General features: G+C 37.7%; 2 protein-coding genes across 5 annotated transcripts in view; one reads left to right on the forward strand and one right to left on the reverse strand.

Moving 5' to 3' along the window:
* Positions 1 to 498: 498 nt before the first annotated feature.
* Positions 499 to 16,788, forward strand: LOC106125896 (Calcium channel protein beta subunit). Of its 4 annotated transcripts, none has more exons than XM_013323309.1 (14): positions 499 to 853; positions 1,560 to 1,626; positions 4,473 to 4,519; positions 6,005 to 6,121; positions 6,959 to 7,078; positions 7,159 to 7,336; positions 8,775 to 8,795; positions 10,068 to 10,290; positions 10,871 to 10,994; positions 11,826 to 11,966; positions 12,064 to 12,231; positions 12,369 to 12,477; positions 12,894 to 12,959; positions 14,385 to 16,788. In XM_013323309.1, the coding sequence occupies exons 1-14, from the start codon at positions 803 to 805 to the stop codon at positions 14,693 to 14,695; spliced, it is 1,743 nt and encodes a 580-aa protein (XP_013178763.1). In that variant the 5' UTR covers positions 499 to 802; the 3' UTR covers positions 14,696 to 16,788. The 4 variants fall into 4 exon arrangements, with proteins under 4 accessions (XP_013178763.1, XP_013178764.1, XP_013178765.1 ...); XM_013323310.1 differs by lacking the exon at positions 10,871 to 10,994 and adding an exon at positions 11,029 to 11,146; XM_013323311.1 differs by lacking the exon at positions 12,894 to 12,959.
* A 156-nt stretch (positions 16,789 to 16,944) lies between these two features.
* Positions 16,945 to 19,559, reverse strand: part of rau (RA domain-containing protein rau) — a 40,365-nt gene continuing 37,750 nt past the window's right edge. The window contains exons 4-5 of the mRNA XM_013323330.1: positions 18,214 to 18,391; positions 16,945 to 17,990 (exon numbers count right to left, since the gene is read on the reverse strand). Coding sequence (XP_013178784.1) covers positions 17,685 to 17,990; positions 18,214 to 18,391 — 484 coding nt within the window. The 3' untranslated portion in view covers positions 16,945 to 17,684. The remainder of the gene's footprint in view (positions 17,991 to 18,213; positions 18,392 to 19,559) is intronic.

Raw genomic sequence — 19,559 nt, forward strand, 5'->3', positions numbered from 1 at the left:
GTTTATAGTAGTGCGGGGTGCGGGACGCGGGACGCGGGGTGCGTGTTGCGCGCGCAGCTCATTCACCGTCGGGCGGAGGGCGGGCGGCGGGGCGCCAGGACTCGCGTACCTAGGGCTGCCGCCTCGTAGTAAATTTGAGTTAAATCTCAAAAGCTCTCTAGATGACTTTTATTGCCATTATTTTAAAAGGAATAATAGGTATATAAACAAGAAATCGCAAATACATGAAAAGACGCTTAATAAGAGTGAACTGCTACAAATACACTTTAATGAGAATTGACACAAACCATTGTAGATATAGACACTCAAATTATAAATTATCAAACTACACATTACCAAAACAGAAGTATATATATTATACTACATAAGTATGTACTATGAATGATATTATTTACTCGTGTTGATATCACGCGAGTGGCAGCCCTACGTGTACATACGATAGCAAGGCGAAGCGGGGAGTGCGGTCATGTCGGTCGGAATCGGCTTTGTGAGCGCGCGGCCGCCGGCCAGCCCGCACCACGCCGCGCGGCCACCTCGCCGATACCGACGCCTTCCCTGGCCGTCCACCGGCCACCGAGGCCAACGTCGCCATCCATACAGTGATCAAAGTGGCCACCGCGGCCGGCCACGTAGTGTCAGAGTGTGACCACCGCGGCCACGTCAGTCCCCTGGCGGTGCACTGTAACTACAGCGGCCGCACCAGACGGCACACCCCTAGTTGTGTAGCGTGGCCACCACGGCCGACCCGGACGCGATCCCCCTGGTGGTCCAGAGCGGCCACCAGCTGCCACCATGCCGTAACATGATGGGCTACAACAACCAAGGCCACGGGTACAACAAGTTGTTCACGCAGGTGCGACAACACAACTTAATTGTTTCGATTTGATACGTCTACATAAAATATCGTAGGGACTCGTTGCGTTTGATCAAAGGGAATGTTGTTAATAAAATGTGTCAGTTATGAAGTCGAGTTTATCAAAATAATCGCAAAGTTAATGCAAAGCTTTTTAGGATGTAATTTGTTTAGCAATGTTTACTGTTTGCTTTTACGTGATACATTTAATAGGTAAGATGTAATATTTTGTACCCAATTGACAAGAGGGTAATGTTGTTGTTTGTTTATTATGTATGTGGTTTTGTATGTGTGCAAGTTTCTTTGTGAGAGATTAGAGCCTCAGTCAGATGCGTCTTTTGATTTTTTTATTGTTTAGGGTTACCACCTTAAATATATTTTTTATATGTGTTTCTAGGTATAATATTAATTGAAACTTCTTACGACTGAAATCAGTAAGAGCAAAAACTAATTTGTAATTTAAATTCTAGAAGGTACGTTTTAATATTTACTTAATTCATTTATTCAATAAAAACCATGTATTTAGTAAATGCTAAAAACAAATTACTTAATATTATTTATCATTTTATGCAAACATATTTAAGACAAAAACATATAAATTAAAAGTACAAGTTTATAGGAAAAAATAAGATTGTTTGAAGTCTTGAAGTTATAATGAAAATCATTATTTTAAGGAGAGATATGTAGAAATATGTTCTATTTCCAGTTGTTCGTACGTGTGCGTTGCGCGGCCAGACAGTTGTCTTTGCTTTCCAAAAATTGGATCACTGGAGGTGTTTATGTTTTTATTTCTGCTAGAAACATTGAATCTTCATTACTCAAGCTATGTACTTAAAATACTTATTAAGTCTAAACTTTCAATAATTAACCGTAATGAGACATGAATCCAACTTGATTTTAAAAGAAATTGTTGGAGTTCATAGAACAATCACGCAGTAATTTCATTGATTATGTATAAAATTCTTATAGTACACTATTTTATTTTTTTGATTTTATCGAAAAGATTGAGTGAATTCGCTAAAGAATTTAAAATGTAACAATGTACAGGCTATATTAGATCAAACGTGATTTCAGTAGTAAGCTATAACCATCAGAAACGCATTAACGCTAACGAAAGCCAGACTTCGGCAAAGATCCGGCAAAATATCTTCGTGCAAACTAATAAAATTCGCACATACTAAATCTGTCACGGACTTTGTAAACTATGACTAAGTTTAATTGTTTATAGCAAGCGTGTTGATGGAATCTCTTCATGTTTGTTTTAAAATATAATTAACCTTGTAATAAGTTAAATGAATTGCGTGTGTACTTGATAAGGCTTCTTTTTTCAATCGATTGTTATAAAAACAAAATGAACTTCTTTATAAAAGAACAGAACAACATAATGACATAGTACATGCAGTACTTATGTTATTTTAAATTAAATAGTTTATTATTTTCTAATCTAAAAATGGCCACAATATATCTTACTAATATTATTACGCATGAACTTAATTGTGATTAATAATCCGACACTTTTTTATTTCTTGTTTCTCGTAATCATTTCGTTTACATTTCTTGTGCCAAAGGGAACTTGCGCTTGTGTTCTGTAAAATAGCTAAAGGGAAATACGATAGTTCAATCAAAATATTAATGTTATATGAATTCCGATGTTCGGTATGCATCAACACACATCGCGTCCGAATTGAAAACGTTCGTTCAGAAATAGCCGTTCGTTTGTGATATCGACATAAACATTTTGCTTGTGCAATAAATCTTCCCAAGGTTATCGAGCAGAAAGCATAAATGATTACTACACGGACACGATAACATGAGACCCGCGTGGTAGCACTCACCGCCGCCCTTACATTTTTTAGTAGCAAAGACATTTTTCTGTATTTATAAGTCTTTTGTATAAATCAATGACATGAATTATTATGTACATTATTCAGGCATACACCTGTGACGTCATCGAAATTAAAAAAATAGTTTAGATAGATGAATGGGTGGATGGATGGATACAGTAAGTCTCTCCGCAACAACTCAACAGATCTGATGAAATTTGGTATATGTAGAACATAGTCTGGAAGAACACATTTACTACTTATTAAGGTTTTTTTTAATAAAAACAGACAGTAAAATTATAAAGAGGAAAGATTTAGTTTTCCTGCACTGTATATTCTTCAAAATTACTGAACCGATTTGAAAAATTCTTTCACTTTTGGGAAGCTTAACTATCTCTGGGTTGCATAGACTATATTTATCACTAGATATTTTTTTTTAATTCCGCGCTCGAAGTCGCGGCCTGTTATTGCTACAATAAGTCGATCATATTTTAAGTTAGTTAAGAACATAACTGGCCATTTAAACTGTAGTCGTAATAGAGTTCGCAAAGGTTTTTCAAGAGGTCCCTTAAATTCTACTCCTAATTGGGTAAACCGGCTGCTATATGTTTAGGTAAACGGAAAATGTTTCCCAAACCGTTGTTATACATTTTCTCTAAACGGTTACATCAATAAAATAGTCAATATAGTTGAACGACATAAGCACCAATTAAGTTCAAGGAGCACGGAAAAGAAGTTTTTACAGCATGATGGAATCGTTTCGGAACTCAAGACATTTGGGGCCAATAATAACCGAAATACCTCGGTGTAGGGCGTAAAATATGCAGGGGGTTTATGAGATCAGGGGGTTGGGGGTTGAGGGTGGGTGACGTCACGGCTTCGATCCGCACCCGTCTGCCGAAACACGAGGTCGCATCAGTCGCACTCAAACATTGTAATCAATCGTTCACTGCGAACGAGAGTGAATGGAATAGACCAACACTGGCTTCCTTATATTAAATTCGTTCTGTAGTCAATACTGAATATAATTTCATTTATGCATACATTTTTTAAGTATTAAGATTACAAAAATTATAATAGGAATTTAAGCAAATTTTTACTGAAAAAGTAAATTCTGTGTCTATGGTGTAAATATAATCTGTCACTTAATAATTGGCGGGTTTTTTGACGTTTAATTAAAAACTTCTTGTCAAATTTATTTTTTTATAACAAAATGGATACGAGTATAACAGTCAGTTTAATTTTTTTTTATTAACTAATTGCCGTCGCTGAGGTGAGCTTTTAAAATGTTCGTTTCATTTAGAATTTCTTTTAGCTGATTAATTTACCATTATATTAGTATGTTTTATTTGCTAGTAATGTTATATTTTATGCATTTATATTACGCATTTCATCTGTACATCACTTTAATTGTTTACGTAATCATTAATTCACTAAACTTTATATTTACCTACTAACAATTTCTTTTATTGTTAATATTATAATAATTATTTTACTTTTATATCTATAGATTATTACGACTGGTAATAAAAAAATAACGTTTTCCTTTTCATAAAAAAATTATATTTTATTTTTTAATAAATTTAATTTCCACAATATAAATAAGTCGTGTTAATCTATACTTGCATGTGTATTAATACAATAATTATTTACAGTTTTTAATATTTATTATATTTTCTTTGTATTTACGTTAACACTTGCACTGCTGTCCCGTGCATTCGTGGATGTTATGCGCAAATGTGTTTACATTGAACAGCATGTTGTCTGACTTGTATGTCCGTGTTGCTTGCATGCAGTGGGTACGCCACGCCGACATCGACAAATGACACACTACAAACCTTTGGTAAGACTTTTGTTCTGTTATGCTCACTAACGCTTCTTTGTTTCATTAAAAAACTGTTTTGAATCTCTTTTTTTATTTATACATTTTCTAAATGTCTTGAGTGATAATTCACTTGATTTGACACATCTCTTCTCCTCATTAAGCTTTGTTTCAATACTTTTTTAAATAAAAATGATGTGGTAACCTAGATGTACAAAGAAACGAAACTACACTTTCAAATTATCAAGTTAATTTCCATGTTCGCTTTTGATTACGACTCAATGCTTTTACGTTTACAAAGACAACTAGCGCAGCCTAGTGATGACGTCATCACGAACACGCGACAATTTTTCTTACTAGTGACTTATAACGCATAACATTTAACTAAATTCATTAAAATGATGAAAATGAATATTTCGCACTAAATTTAAAGCAGCTTGTGTAAACGACAACGTAAACATACCTTGGTAATACGAGGAGCTACGATTACGTTATCACAATTTTAATGCTTAGAAATTAATCTCTGTGATCTATTCTTCATTATATATATAGATTATAGTTTGGTAAGATTATGAACAGGCAAGCCGTTTATTGCTCAGAGAATGGCTCTAAGAGAAATCATAACTTGTACTAAGTTAACGTATTGTAGTTGGTCTTTCAAGTTCCATATATCTACGCCTACAATCTACAATCTAGAATATGTCACGGTTTTAGTAACTAAGTACTTACCTGAGCATTACCAGATGAAGTAAATTAATCGTATTGTAAACGAAATTTTATTTAAAGATGTTAAACTGCATTGTATTGTCGCATAGTTGCGCGCGCAGTATAGACAGCTGCCAATTCCACAATCCATTGCTGACCCTACTGTATCGATTATTTACTGTAAATAAATAATGACCACGTGTAATTAACTTATTGTTAAACTAAATGATAAAGCTACTATTTATAATTAATTTTGAAGCCAAAAACGAAACTGTTCTATATAGTATTCTGACAGAGTTGGCTCTCTACGTGCGTGTGTTGCAAATGTGACGTAATATACATAATCAAATGTTTCTGCAGTAGTATGTAGTCACAGCGATAATAAAAAGATCATAAGAAAAGTTCAGAAATACTCATTCATTTATAAACTGAACGCGATGGAAAGTGGACATGCAAACCAAAGTTACAATACACAACGGATATTAGTTAAAGGAGAAATCTGTCATTTGGAATGTTTTAGACCGAGCAAGCCAGCCTTAACTAAGTTAAATACTTTCGTAAAATCTTGTCATCTACATTGTGTTTGTTTACAGTACGTTTCAAATAAGAATGTATCGCAATAACAAATCTGAATGTTCTATTTCAAAAAAATGTCGCACATATTTTTGGTATAGATCTATAATTATATTTGATCCATCGATCAAATATCTTCTTATTATAAAGCAAATTCTTATCTGAGACGCGCTGTAATCTTGCCGCAGTCCCCGTACTAGTTTGAATTGTTGGCTGTATACACTACAGGGCTCGGCGGATTCCAACTACTCGCAGCCGTCGTCGGAGCTGTCGCTGGACGAGGACAAGGAGGCGCTGCGCCGTGAGAAGGAAGCGCAGGCCCTCTCACAGCTCGACAAGGCAAGGGTGAGCACCACTATCATCATCATTAAGGTTATAATGCATTACCAATGTACAGTTCTGCACATACCCGAAACCGCCTCAACTCGTGGACCGCGACTGTACGCTGTCAGGGTAAAGCTATGCTGTGTTAGTACCGTGTTGCGGTAAAGTACTATAACCTTTTTGATCATCAGCATCTGATAAAAAAAGTTTATTAGTAGACGTAACAACCCAATGTACCGAATAGTTTTCAGATACAAATAATAAAATAAACAGACACCAAGATTTCATTGCTTTACAAAAAATATTTGATTCGGAGATAATGAGTGGAATTGTATAAGTTTTATAATTATACTATAATATTTTACGCCTTCATTTATCATATTCGTCAGAACTGTGAAATTGTAAAACAAACATACTTGCTTACTACTACTACTGTCCAAATTTATAACATCGAATGAAATTTCTCTGAGGTTGCGAGTCAGTCAAATGCGACCGGAAGTCGTTACTCATGTGGTATGTGGCTTTGTATCGTAAACTGTTTAGGCATTTGGTTAATGGCATTTAAACTAGTCTTGTACGAGATAATACGAAAATAGATTATCAGAATTATACAGGGCGCCAAACGTTGTAACAGGCTTATTATGCTTACCAGATTATTTTTCTAATAAGTTCAATGCACCATCGTCCGTCCTTCTGTGAAATAAGATTTCTGAGATTTAACCTGCATCAATGTTCTAGTGGTGTATTAAGGTTAACGAACATTTGTCCACTCCTCGTCTAACCGAAACAAACATGATTGCTGCCAAGTGGGCAAGGAGTTGACGAGTGCGTGTTAACCTTTTGTCTATATGTGTGCAGTCCAAGCCGGTAGCGTTTGCGGTGCGAACGAACGTAGCGTACGATGGCTCGCTGGACGACGACTCTCCTGTGCACGGTAGCGCCATCTCCTTCGAGGTGCGCGACTTCCTGCACATCAAGGTAACAATATGCTGCATACATCAAATCCGTATTAACTTATCAATACATATTATAATCTGATAATGATCAATGGTTTTCAGGAGAAGTACGATAACAACTGGTGGATCGGTCGGCTAGTAAAGGAGGACGCGGACATCGGGTTCATTCCGTCGCCAGTGAAGTTGGAGTCGGTACGCTCGGGCCCCGGCCGTGCACGCTACCGCCCGCCCTCCGCTGCGCCAGCGCTCCCCAGCCGAGGTAGCACTCCCCCCACGCCCGGTACGTCACGCGCCATCATTCGGGGACCATGGGGAACATTCGCGGGGCATTCGCGAGACCATACGGCATGGAGCGTTGCGGAAATGGGTATATTAGGTAAAGCAGATGTAAATCTGATTGGATTCTGAATTATATCGAAACAAAAAGACATACACCTGTATTTTCAAACGGTTTCACAATCGCAATGAATCCTTAAATCAATTACAAACAGCCTTCAGATATCGTAGGGCATCGCCTGTTACGCCAACTACACTTAAATGTGCTTCTATGGCATAATTGGCTTACATCACATAGATTTGCATCATAGAAAAATAAAAAAAAATGTTTTAAATTGAGGAACCTCACAAAGTAAAGCATAGAGTTATAAAGAAACCAAAGTTGGTGATTATTAAAACGTTACTCAACCTATTTGTCGTAATTAGAAAAATCGAGGTTCATAACTCAGTTTTAATTATGATGATGAAAGTGAATATGATACATTCCTATGTTAAATTAGTGTTACTATCACATATTCATTTCGGTTCAGTATCAACACAGCAGTGCGACTGCATTTCAATAAGCTCATTACGCGGCGCTCCGTGTTTCACATTGACTGCATTACATGAAAATTCAATGTATACTGATGATGCCAATCAAATTTGTTTACTCTCTAATCATTGTTTATAAGATTTTACTTGGCTTCAGGTACATTAAATTTGTCAAAGTCAATGGTCGTATTTAATTTTACATCAGATGAAATCAATAAACGCATTTTGGATAATAATAATTTATTAAATAGACGGATTGATCGTAAATTAATGTAAACTTATAATAATTTTATCTGATGTAACTATGTACAATGCAGTTTGTATATATCTGTTTGTCTGATTGTTCTATTGTTCTGGAATAACAAAATGTGCATTTAAGATAACAAAAAATGTTAAGCAAGCATAAGGTTATAGTTGTACTTGATTGGCTTTTAGATTAAGCACTTTACTAAACTTTTCAAAATTAACCACTAATTTATTAGGTCCTATAACATCGGACAGTACTTTGTTGAGGCATGATTGACATCTCTATTTTATGTGATACCTACTTAAAATTTAAGTTGCCCTTTGCTCTAAATTAACTGATTTTTTATTAAAAAAACTTAATATTTACAGGCTACTTCAAAGCGAACACTTCTTTCCGAGAACAGATTTTTTTTTTAAATTATAATTGTTTCTTTTTCCTTCCTTTCGGTCTGTAATATGTTCCATACCAATATCTATAATGACGTCATTCATATCTGTTATGAACTTGTTAACTTGTCAAAAATGTAACTACTGAATCAATGTTCAAACGAATGTTGAATAGATAACTGCTTTGTACCACGCGTCCATACCTCACGCTCATCACTCGGTGGAAGTTGCCAGTTTCCTGGTTATATGACCTGCTCTCACTCTTGACATATTTTCAGATGTGCCAACCTTTGACCGAGGTAAGATCATCCGCATTCATTGTTGACCAGGAAATATTATCAATTTTCACCTCTTCCTTTATTGTGTAGGTTACTTTAAATGCGTATTTTTACAAATCGACTTCAGTATCTTATAGTTTGATTTAAAATCAAATTTTGAAGTTAAATATCTATCTAAGTATATGAACACAATGTATTTGATTTATATAAAACTGAATTTTGTTTGTAAAAGTACGAATTTTAAAGTTAATTTATATTTATTTCTTTATACCGCTAGTTCTTTCGCGTCATTCTCCTTTGTTCATTTCCTCTTCTTAATTTTTAATAAATAATGTCTTTAATAATAAATAATTAAATTTCTTTTTATTTATTTTCTTTTATTAAGTTTATTTAATATTTATAATTTTGTTATTAAACGTAAATGATGGAATTTAAAATGTTTAATGATAAACTGCTATTATATTTCTTTTCTTTTAATATGCCTAGATTACTTACCGTTTTATGTCCTTGTCATGTCCCTAAATATATTTTTAAATTCTATCATTTCGTTAAAAGCAAGGCGATATTCGTAGTTATAATTTGATATGTATTGCTTTAAGCTGTTGATGTTGTGAAGGGATTGTGCATTCAACTTTTACTATGTATGGTCCTAAGAATTTTCCAAATAATAAAATCTATGATAATAAGTAAATGCTCGGTAATTTAAACTATTGTATTCGGTGTTTGGTGGAAAATAGAAGCATGCCTTGATGTCCCACAATGTATCAGTTTTAAATATCAGCCTGCATTCTATGTCAGGATATTATGTCTGCTTGATGTTTGCTTGTTGTAAAGTGAATGATACAGCAAAACAGCTAAAAACTCAGTGTCTCCAGATTTACTGCCTCTATTGCTGCAATTTTTACGTACAGTAGATCTCCGATTATCCGAACGCCGATTTACAGAAACGCCAATTATCCAAATCGGTCCTAAGCTTAATGTAAAAAATAAAAAATTAAAACCAAGTCATTTTGTTTTGTTTTGTTGTAACAAACTGGCTAGAGTTCACATATACTTCAATTGTTATGGATAAAAGCTAGATGCAAGTCACTAGTACATATTTTATTCTACGTGTTTTTCTACAGGTCGTTTTTCTTTATTACCAGTTTATATTCGATTTTCTAAATTTTCGATTATCCGAATCGACCCCTGTCCCAATTAATTGGGATAATCGGCGTTCTACTGTATCTTTGTTATAACGATACGATGCTTCTGTTGCTGGTGTACGTTCTATAATGAGTTTTACCCGTGCAGGTGAGGATTCAGACTCAGGCAAGGGGCGCGGTGCGGGAGCGCTACCCACCGGAAAGGAGAAGAGGAAACCGTTCTTCAAGAAGCAGGAGAACGCGAGCCCGTACGACGTAGTGCCGTCCATGCGGCCTGTGGTGCTGGTGGGACCATCCCTCAAAGGGTACGAGGTCACGGACATGATGCAGAAGGCCCTCTTTGATTTCCTCAAGAGGCGGTTCGAGGGCAGGTAATTTTAATTATGATCATCATGGTTCATTCTCTTTTATTTACATTGTTATCATTTAAAAATGATTTTACAGTTATGCACAGATAATTTTTAAAACAAAATATTTCACAAGAAACTCGATGGTACAATTATTTGACAGTGAGAGATCAACCGTAAGATAAGAGAACAGACGAGAAAAGTTAACAAATTGTTTTGTAACTATAAAGTGCAATAAATACAAATTAATCCTAATATTATTTTACAATAATCATCTCATTTCCAGCACATTTTATTTCAGCTACACAACTCTATATTACAGCGACGTTGACACAACAGCATAACATGTGTATTGAGGTATGAAGACTGTGATGACTGCAAAACGTTTTCAACTGTGCCTGCCGTGTTATATATAAATGAATTGTAAATACAGTTCTAACATGTGCAGTCAAGATCATTACATTTTCATGAGACATCACAAAAAGTCCCGCCTACACACAACTATCAAAATGTACTACAATAAGAAATGGTCATCACAGCATACAATCACGTCGTCCATCGCAAGCGACGAACGGGGAATATAAATAATGAATTACAATTCCAGGATAATAATAACTCGTGTGATGGCGGACATATCGCTAGCGAAGCGCTCGCTGCTCAACAACCCGTCGAAGCGGGCGATAATGGAGCGCTCCAACTCGCGCTCCACTTGCCTGGCCGAGGTGCAGGTAATGCCCGAGGTAACGCGCCGTCTCGTTGCAGGATCATCATCACGCGGGTGACGGCGGACATATCGTTGGCCAAGCGCTCGCTGCTCACGCCATCAAAAAAGCCGATGGAGCGCGGCAATTCGCGAAATAACTGCCTCGCTGAGGTGCAGGTGCGGAACTGGTGCATTGGTTGTCGTCGCCGTTGTGTGCCGCTAACAGCTAGAGCTTGTAGTCCCAGCTGCGACCTGCCCGGTCGTAGCCGGACCATACCCTGTAGTCAAACCGTGTATGGTAGACATTGATGAAGATTTAGTTTATAACAATAAATTTATGTATTTTGATAACCTTAAATTCACTAACAAACTAACATGTAAAGGTTTAAATGCAGATTTGATGCTATATGTTGTCCTGTGTCGCTAACCAATAGTGTATAAGGCTCTGGGTTTGAGGTATCCGAATGTAGACGAAGTAATTCTTTAGCATATTTCTGAACAGACGTTGATAATTACCATTTAAATAACGTTAGGATTAATCTTGCATTATTGAACAAATTTTTATTAGTAAAATTGTAGAACAATAATTGAATATGCTAGCATGATCCTAAACATTGCACCATTAGTAACTTGCATTGAAATAAGTAGCTAATCAACAGTAAATATTTACGTGAACAAAAACTTACTAAGCAAATGTTTGACAGGTGTTTACAACGTAACAAAATCGTTGAGCGTGTGAATTCTAATTGAAGTATTTAACCGATTTGTGCATGAACGCGTGAAAGAATAATAATTTTTATTCAATAACTTGTCCATTATAACACAGTGTGACCATTGTTTAACAATGTGTTGTTAGGCGGAGATAGAGAGGATATTCGAGCTGGCGCGCACGCTGCAGCTGGTGGTGCTAGACTGCGACACCATCAACCACCCCTCGCAGCTCGCCAAGACCTCCCTCGCGCCTACCATCGTCTATCTCAAGATATCCAGTCCGAAGGTGAGGAGATAGTTCTATAGGATATTTTAAATGGCAACTATATTCTGTTTCCTTATAATTTAAGGAGCAATTGTTACGTTAATTGTTCAATTTTCAGGTGCTGCAGCGACTGATCAAGTCGCGCGGCAAGGGGCAGAGTAAGAACCTGTCGGTGCAAATGGTGGCTGCGGAAAAGCTGGCGCAGTGCCCCACGGAGATGTTCGACGTCGTGCTCGACGAGAACCAGCTCGAGGACGCCTGCGAGCACATCGCCGAATACCTTGAGGTCAGTTCAGTATCACCAGACAGAAATGTCACATTTTTCATTGCTTCTTCTCTCTCTGTCTTGCTTGTGGATACAAGTATGGGATCATAAGATGATGAGAAATTATTAATTAACAGTAGTTGTGATTTGTTTTCCAGGCGTACTGGCGAGCGACGCACCCACCAACAGTGGCACCGCAGCCGCGCGCGCCCGCGCACCACGCGCCGCATCACGCACCGCACCACGCCCCGCACCACGCCCAGCCTGGTGAGTTTCCACCGTGTGTATAAGTATCTAGATGTATGTGTCTCTTCAAGCCAATGGTTATCAACAAAATTAAATGTTCTAATAGTTCACGTTAACTAAAATCTTATACTTTATTTTATCTAGAGCAGTCTTTATAACATTATTTCCTTTTCATTTAAATTCGATTCCCCTTAATTTTTTATTATATTATTGTTATAAATATTGTATTATGTGCAATATTATATGATGATCAAGTTTTCTTGAGTATCGAGTTTACTTCTAATTATTATTCTTGACCATATTTATTTCAACATTATCAACTACATTTTCTCGCCTGTATTTTAACATCTTTATGTATTTTTAACATAATGTACACAATATTTTTGAGGCGTGTATCATTGTATACTGTCCATATGTAACCGTGTTTCCCTCTTCTGATCCCCCTGCACATTCCGGAGGACACCGGGAGAGGTCTGACTCGTATAACTACGAGAGAGAAAGAGGTAACTTCAATTGTAGCCATTGTAATTATATAAGTACTTAATATAATAAATATGTTAGCTACGTTTATTTTCTAGGGAGTATGTATTTCCTGTCCAGCTTTTTTATTTAATTTTCAGGTTAATAATTTTTTAATTTCATTTAAATTGCCCAGTCTATGAAATACTTTATTTAATCATTCACAACAGTTAGTTCTCGTTTATATTACTAGATAATTAATTAAATAGAATTGTTTTATTTCTGTTCTCTTTTATTTCTTAAATTAATGGGCGAAAAAGCTTTAGTACTTTGTATCTATAGCCGTAGTCAGCTAATTCTGAATCGTGTCTTCTAATTCATAGATCATCAATTTATAAGCTCTGCAGTGCGGAGATTGACTTAAACATATTCATTTAAATGTATTCGTATTGAAACAAGTAATGATGTAAATTATTTAAAAGAATCTCAAGTCTCCGTACTGCTTTGCTAATTTAAAAATGATTTCATATGCACCTTCGGCCCTATAGTTCAGTGTCAGAATCGATGTTAGATTAACAAGTAGCGCCCCTGCTGCTGACGCCTCCTGTTCATTTCAGTACAAGCCTCAGGACAAGCACACTAACCGCCGCGCGAAGACCATATATTCCAGTGTACCATTACATAGCAGTCACCGGCGCCGCTCGCTCAGGTTGCACACACTTTCTACAGGCTCCGCCCGCTAACGCCTTCTACTTCTAACCAAAGGGTGTGCTTATACTAACCGCACCTCGATAACTCATCTTACTAATATGGCATTCAGGATTGCGATTGCAAACGTTAACCGGGAAAAATATACAAACAACCCTTACCATGTCATTGGTAAGAATCCCAAAATCAGTATTAAGAATTCGCTTGTTACTAACAATTTGGCACTAAGATTTGCATCGCCAGTTTTTTTCCTAATTTATTTAAGACCAGGCTTTGGTGACACTAACCAGAAACCTCGACTCTATCGCCCTTTCATTCAAATCTTCGCCTTTCAACTGTCTTCCGAGGCGGTCGGCCCCGCCGCCGGCTGCTTCACTGTGCCTTCTCCGCAGCGGCCCCCGCCCCGCCGCCCGCCGCGCAGGTCGTGCTCCCGTGCCCCGGTAAAGTGCGTAGCGGCGACCTCACACCGACTGTCGCCCCCGACTCGTAGCGCAGTAAGTCCGGGTGGCCGAGTGACGCGTGTGCCCCGCCGCCTCCGCCCCGCACCCGCCCCGCGGCGAACCTTCCCCAGTGTGATGTTTGCCGTGCATACCCCGCTCCCTATTGTACCTCACTTTCGGTTAAGTTGTCTTCGGTTTTGATACACGGGTGTAATAATTTCAGCTATTTGCAGTCAAAATACCTTTTACAAAACTGACGGCAACTTAATCGATTTCAATATGGTAAGAAACAAATTTGAAATGCCTCGCCTTAACTTTCAGGAGGCAGGTCGCGGGCGGCGCGGCCCGAGCGGTTGGAGGAGGAGTACTACCCGCGGGAGCAGTACCAGCGCTACCCGCGCGACCACTACCCGCGCGACTACCACGAGGGCTACGCTCATGACTACCCGCCGGCGGAGACGTACGAGCGCGAGGCGTACGGACACGACTACACGCGCGACGCGTACGCGCGCGAGGAGTACGGGCGGGAGTACGCGCGCGAGGGGTACGCGCGGGAGGAGCGCGCGCCGCGCAGCCGCGACCGCGACCCGGAGGACTACGGGCCGTCGCGCCGCGCGCTGAACGCCGTCTAGCGCCGCCGCTTTCAGACCGATTCTTATGCGGTTTCGTGTTTCCTTATGTATTCCCGTGTCCGCGACTGCGGTCCCGCGACCGCTTGTGTGAACGCAACTGCTACTGTGACGATGGCGCCGAAATGAACGCCTTCCATAGAATGGATTTCAATGTTTTTTCTATCAAGCGACACATCGACATCTATTTTCTCTAAATATGAAATAATTTAAGGCTTATGATACTTTGTTAAATGAGATTTTGCTCGTATCAGCAAGTGCGAAGAAGTTGTAGTCGGAAATGAGCGATCTAATTTTATAATAAATCATTTTTCCACAGCTTTAATAGCACTAAACGTTGTTTTAGTCGATTGTAACTCGTTAATTCTTACAGTTGTTGCCCACTACGAATAGATAAGCAAGAAATATTTTTCTGGATGTTATTTTGTATATTCAATTCGATTCAATAGGACAGTTGTACTTTCGCCCTCTTTTTGAACACTATGAGCTTTTCTCTTTTGTGTATTGCCTAAGTAAAATATTATTTGTATATGAATCTATGTATTTGGTAATATCAGACGCAGCTGCATTTACACAATCGAGACCTGATCATACCGAGTGCGAGATGCTGATAGTTTTGTCTGTCGAAGTAAAAATACTACCTATTGTATTGTTCTCGCAGCGGCTGTAAGTATTGTCTATTTCTTAATTCTTGTTTATTATGTTTTGTCGATGGTAGCGTAAGTATTATTGTCCGCAATTGCAATTGGTAGGATTACAAGAATTTTGTCAAGTTCTTTAGCGTGGTATTGGACTGTTTTAAAGTGTTTATTGTTTCCCTAATTATCCATTAAAATTGATCTTCCTTAATTTTAGGTATTAGCATTCGAAATCTGTTTAAAAGTTTGTGTTCTTTATTAGACGTAGATTATTTAGAGATTGATTCTCAGAGGTTACTTTTTGGTATTGTGATGTGCTGGGTGTGATCAGGGCAGTGGGCAGTGGGCAGTGGCAGTGGGCCGCGCTGGCGCCGGCCGTCTCGTTTCGCTGAGCTTTGTGCCACGCTTCCGTTGGCGGCCTCGCAACGACCGCTTGTACGATTTTTGAGACTTGTACCTGGCCTCTTTTCACGACATGGAAAATTTTACTATATTCCATTTGTTTCATTTGCTAGACAACTTATAACTTTTGCAATAACATGGACTATCAAATCATTTGTCAAGTTCCAAATCCAATGATTATAATTTAAAATTGTCTTTTCGTGGCTTTCATTTGATACATAGAAAGTATTCACATTTAAATAGAGTATGGTTGTCCTTGTCGTGGAAAATGAGTATGAATTAATACGAATTTTTACCAGAGTGCAGGTAATCTTTGAAGACCTACGCTCTGTTAAAGTTAGGTATTTGATCTCTAGGCTAAGTGTGTACGATAATTTGTATGGTCTCTCTTTTAAAACAAAATGAAAAGTTATATTCTGAAATTATTGTTATTTTTACTTTACTTACGTATGTTATTTCTGTTCTTTTCTTTTTATTCTGTTTTGACAGAGAGAAAGATATACTGTGCAAACACACGTGGGGCTTATTGCATTCGTGTATGTGGAAGTGAGTGGGTAACGGACGCGTGTTGATATTCGATATCGGATTTCTAGTTAAGGTAATAGTGTATGTACTAAAAGCTGAAAGCATCGGTGGAGGCAATTAGGCATGCTGCCTATCCCATTAAAAAAATATTAAATTTTGAAATATCACTAGAGAAGTTTTAAGCCCGAAAGGCAAATCCAAGAAATATGTTAATTTAATTTTAAATAAGAATTAATTGAAACCTATGACCAAAATCAAATGAGAAGATTAATTATTTCATCAAAAATTGCTTTATCCACTTTTATAAAGTTAAAAAACTTCAAGTAAAGCGTTGCCTCCGCCGCGTGCGAACCTCCGGCGCCGCAGTCGGCGGCCGGAGCTGGGGTCGAATGTATAAATTTTACATAAATGATAATTTTAGAGCCGTTAGATATTATCCGTTTCCCATTTTTTGGACATACATACTCTTGTAATTATATTGCATCGTCTGTACTTCATTGTTGCAATCATTTGTAAATAAAATACTTTATATCGGTATTTCTTTTGTTTTCTTAAAATATATGATTTTGACCTATTTCTATATTAAATCGGATTTTTAAAAAGGGTAATTAAGACTAGGTAGTGTGGAGACGACGTGATAAAGGCACAATAAAACAATTATTTGATACAAGAGAAGGTATCCAGTTTATTAGTTTCATTAAAAGTAATAATTCGATGATATTTAACATATCAAGCGAGTAAAGTTTTGTAAGCGATGTAACGCAAATCTATACGTAGTATTTAACGAAGAATAAACTAATTGTTTTGCAGAACATCGTCAAAACAAACAACCAAGTGCTTGCTGCCTTTTTTAATAAATTAAACATCACAAATACATAACAGATAAATAGATCTAATCATTTTAAACATTCGCTTGCCTCTTTGGTGTCTACTAGCTAAAAATATGTACTTACGTACTAATATTTACATATTTTCGTCATACGATCATTTAACTAAGAATGAACTTTGTCACATTTATGCTAAATCAATACTGCATACAACATGAATATTAGAAATGAATCTAAATTATATCAATGCTTTAGCGGATTACAACTACTACTAGAAGTCGTAAATCTGGAATTAAAATATTGCATTAAAGTCTCAAAATAATAGATTCTTGTCGTAAATTAATAGATTCCATTCTCAAGGCACCTGATCTTCTTTACAATATCCATCTTATAGTCAAAGTCATAGATTACACCATCTACAATATCTCTTTGGTTATGCACCTCTGTAAACAACCGTGCGAGGTACCAACGAGTACCACTATGTACACTTTATACAAAACAAACCTTATTTACACTTCACAAAAGTCTTTTCTTTCGAACCCGAGCACGCGGCTTACGTCCTTCCATCGCAGACTTGATCCTAACCAGGCGCATCGCTAGTCATATGTACAAATAGTCGTTTTTCGTTTCTCTACAGTAACTTATGCTGGGGAACTTGTACACTGGGCTGTATCTCTTATTGTCGTCATCAGATTCGAGAGATAGTGCGGACAGTGCTCTGGAAGGTTCCTCGTCTTCCTGTGGTGACTCCACCGGGGGAGGGATGGTCCTCGGAGGTAGAGGAGGGGCGCGGGGATTCCGTCGCACTCTGAAGTGACAGTCGCTGTCAGTGGGCCACGCTCGTTGCACCAGCAACGGCAAATCATCTGGATGTAGTTTTCTCTCATACTCTTGAGAAGGGCATACCTGAAATGAAAGAGTTTTTCTACATTTTACAACGATTCATTATAGATCCCATACTTTTTAATTATTTACCTTTACCATCTCAAGTAGTAGGTACTAACTCTACAAAGCTTACAATCATTTTTTTTCACCTATCTTTCGATCCCCAAATAAAACATTACATAGTTAGTTATGGAAACCGAGTAGTTTAGTTCAACTTAAAGTAACTGCCGAGTATGGTACAAACCTCGTAAAGTGAGAACCTCTCGACGCCCTCCGTAGAGTCGTAACAGTGAAGCAGTATGGCCAGCAGTTCGTCGGCGGTGGTGCGCTCGCTGGTCAGCAGGCACTTGTACTGCGAGGAGGACATCAGCGCAGAGTCGTAGATTTTCACCAGACCACCTGGACGCATCTGCAGCGAGAATCTGCAGACAAACAACGGAGAAAATAAGACGAGGTATACAGTCTTCTAAAGAGATCATGGAAATTTTGAACAATTGATAATAAATGAGCAACATCAAAAAATCATAACCCAACTAAGAACTGCTAAGGTATTATGCAAATTAAAGTCTACATTGCGTCGATTCATTAAGGAAGTATAAGGTGTCATCCGCTTCGTAGTTGCCGTTTGCAATGCAGAATGCGCATGCGTTGAGCAATCTTGACGTAAACAGTTGATATTTGATCGCACACCGATGTATTGCTGCATTACTGTTACGTAAACGGGTATTCCCCGAATACTGTTTAACAATGTTACTTAATGTATTATTGTATCCGAGCATATAACAATGTCCATATGCTAGTGTCTAAAAAAAGTTTTAGACCTGCCTTATGGATTATTTCAGAATCGTTTATGAAGACTAAAAGAAATTACTTTCCATTCTATTCTGTGATGGACAAATAAAATATTATCCTTAAGTAACTCAATCACCAGGGTATCATAATTTGAACAAATGGGAAGAACTAAAGCTGTCAGAGAACGAGGTATCTCATTGGTGAGGCAATTTATTAAATCGACTTGTGAAGTGCTGAGACTAAACATAGAACATACATATATTTGTTTTGAAAACAATAAGAATAATGAGAACAACATAACATTTTCGGTTATATTGGATTTTAGAATTTGAAGTGCAATTGTTGCACATTGTTTTAGCATAATTTAGCTTTCTCCCAGTACTTTTAGTGGTAACATTTCCACCCTCTGAGAAATGTTATCCATGTACCAGTTCATCTGCTACACATTGCTGCAACTCACAAAACAATGTGACGTCTGTCAACAAGCGGGTAATATGAAACGTACGCTCAATAAAAACCCTTCGAAATGCTTTAGTATTTTTTATTGGTGGTCGCGGCGCGTGTTTACACGACGGGAATAGCTCGGCCGGCCGGAAGGGGACGGAAAAAGGACAAGTGATTCTTTTTCGAGACTGACTAGCCGACTAGCCGGTGGTCCCGGTCGAACGGGTAACTACGAGTGTATATTAGTATTGTTACTACTTTAATTATTATCTTATTAGTGTACGATAAACATAACAAAAGCTAAAAACAAATTAAAGAGAGAGAACAGATAACGATGGCTATCGCTTGTTAATC

This window comes from Papilio xuthus, unplaced genomic scaffold (assembly GCF_000836235.2).
Source record: "Papilio xuthus unplaced genomic scaffold, Pxut_1.1 DF825752.1, whole genome shotgun sequence".
NCBI lineage: Eukaryota > Metazoa > Arthropoda > Insecta > Lepidoptera > Papilionidae > Papilio > Papilio xuthus.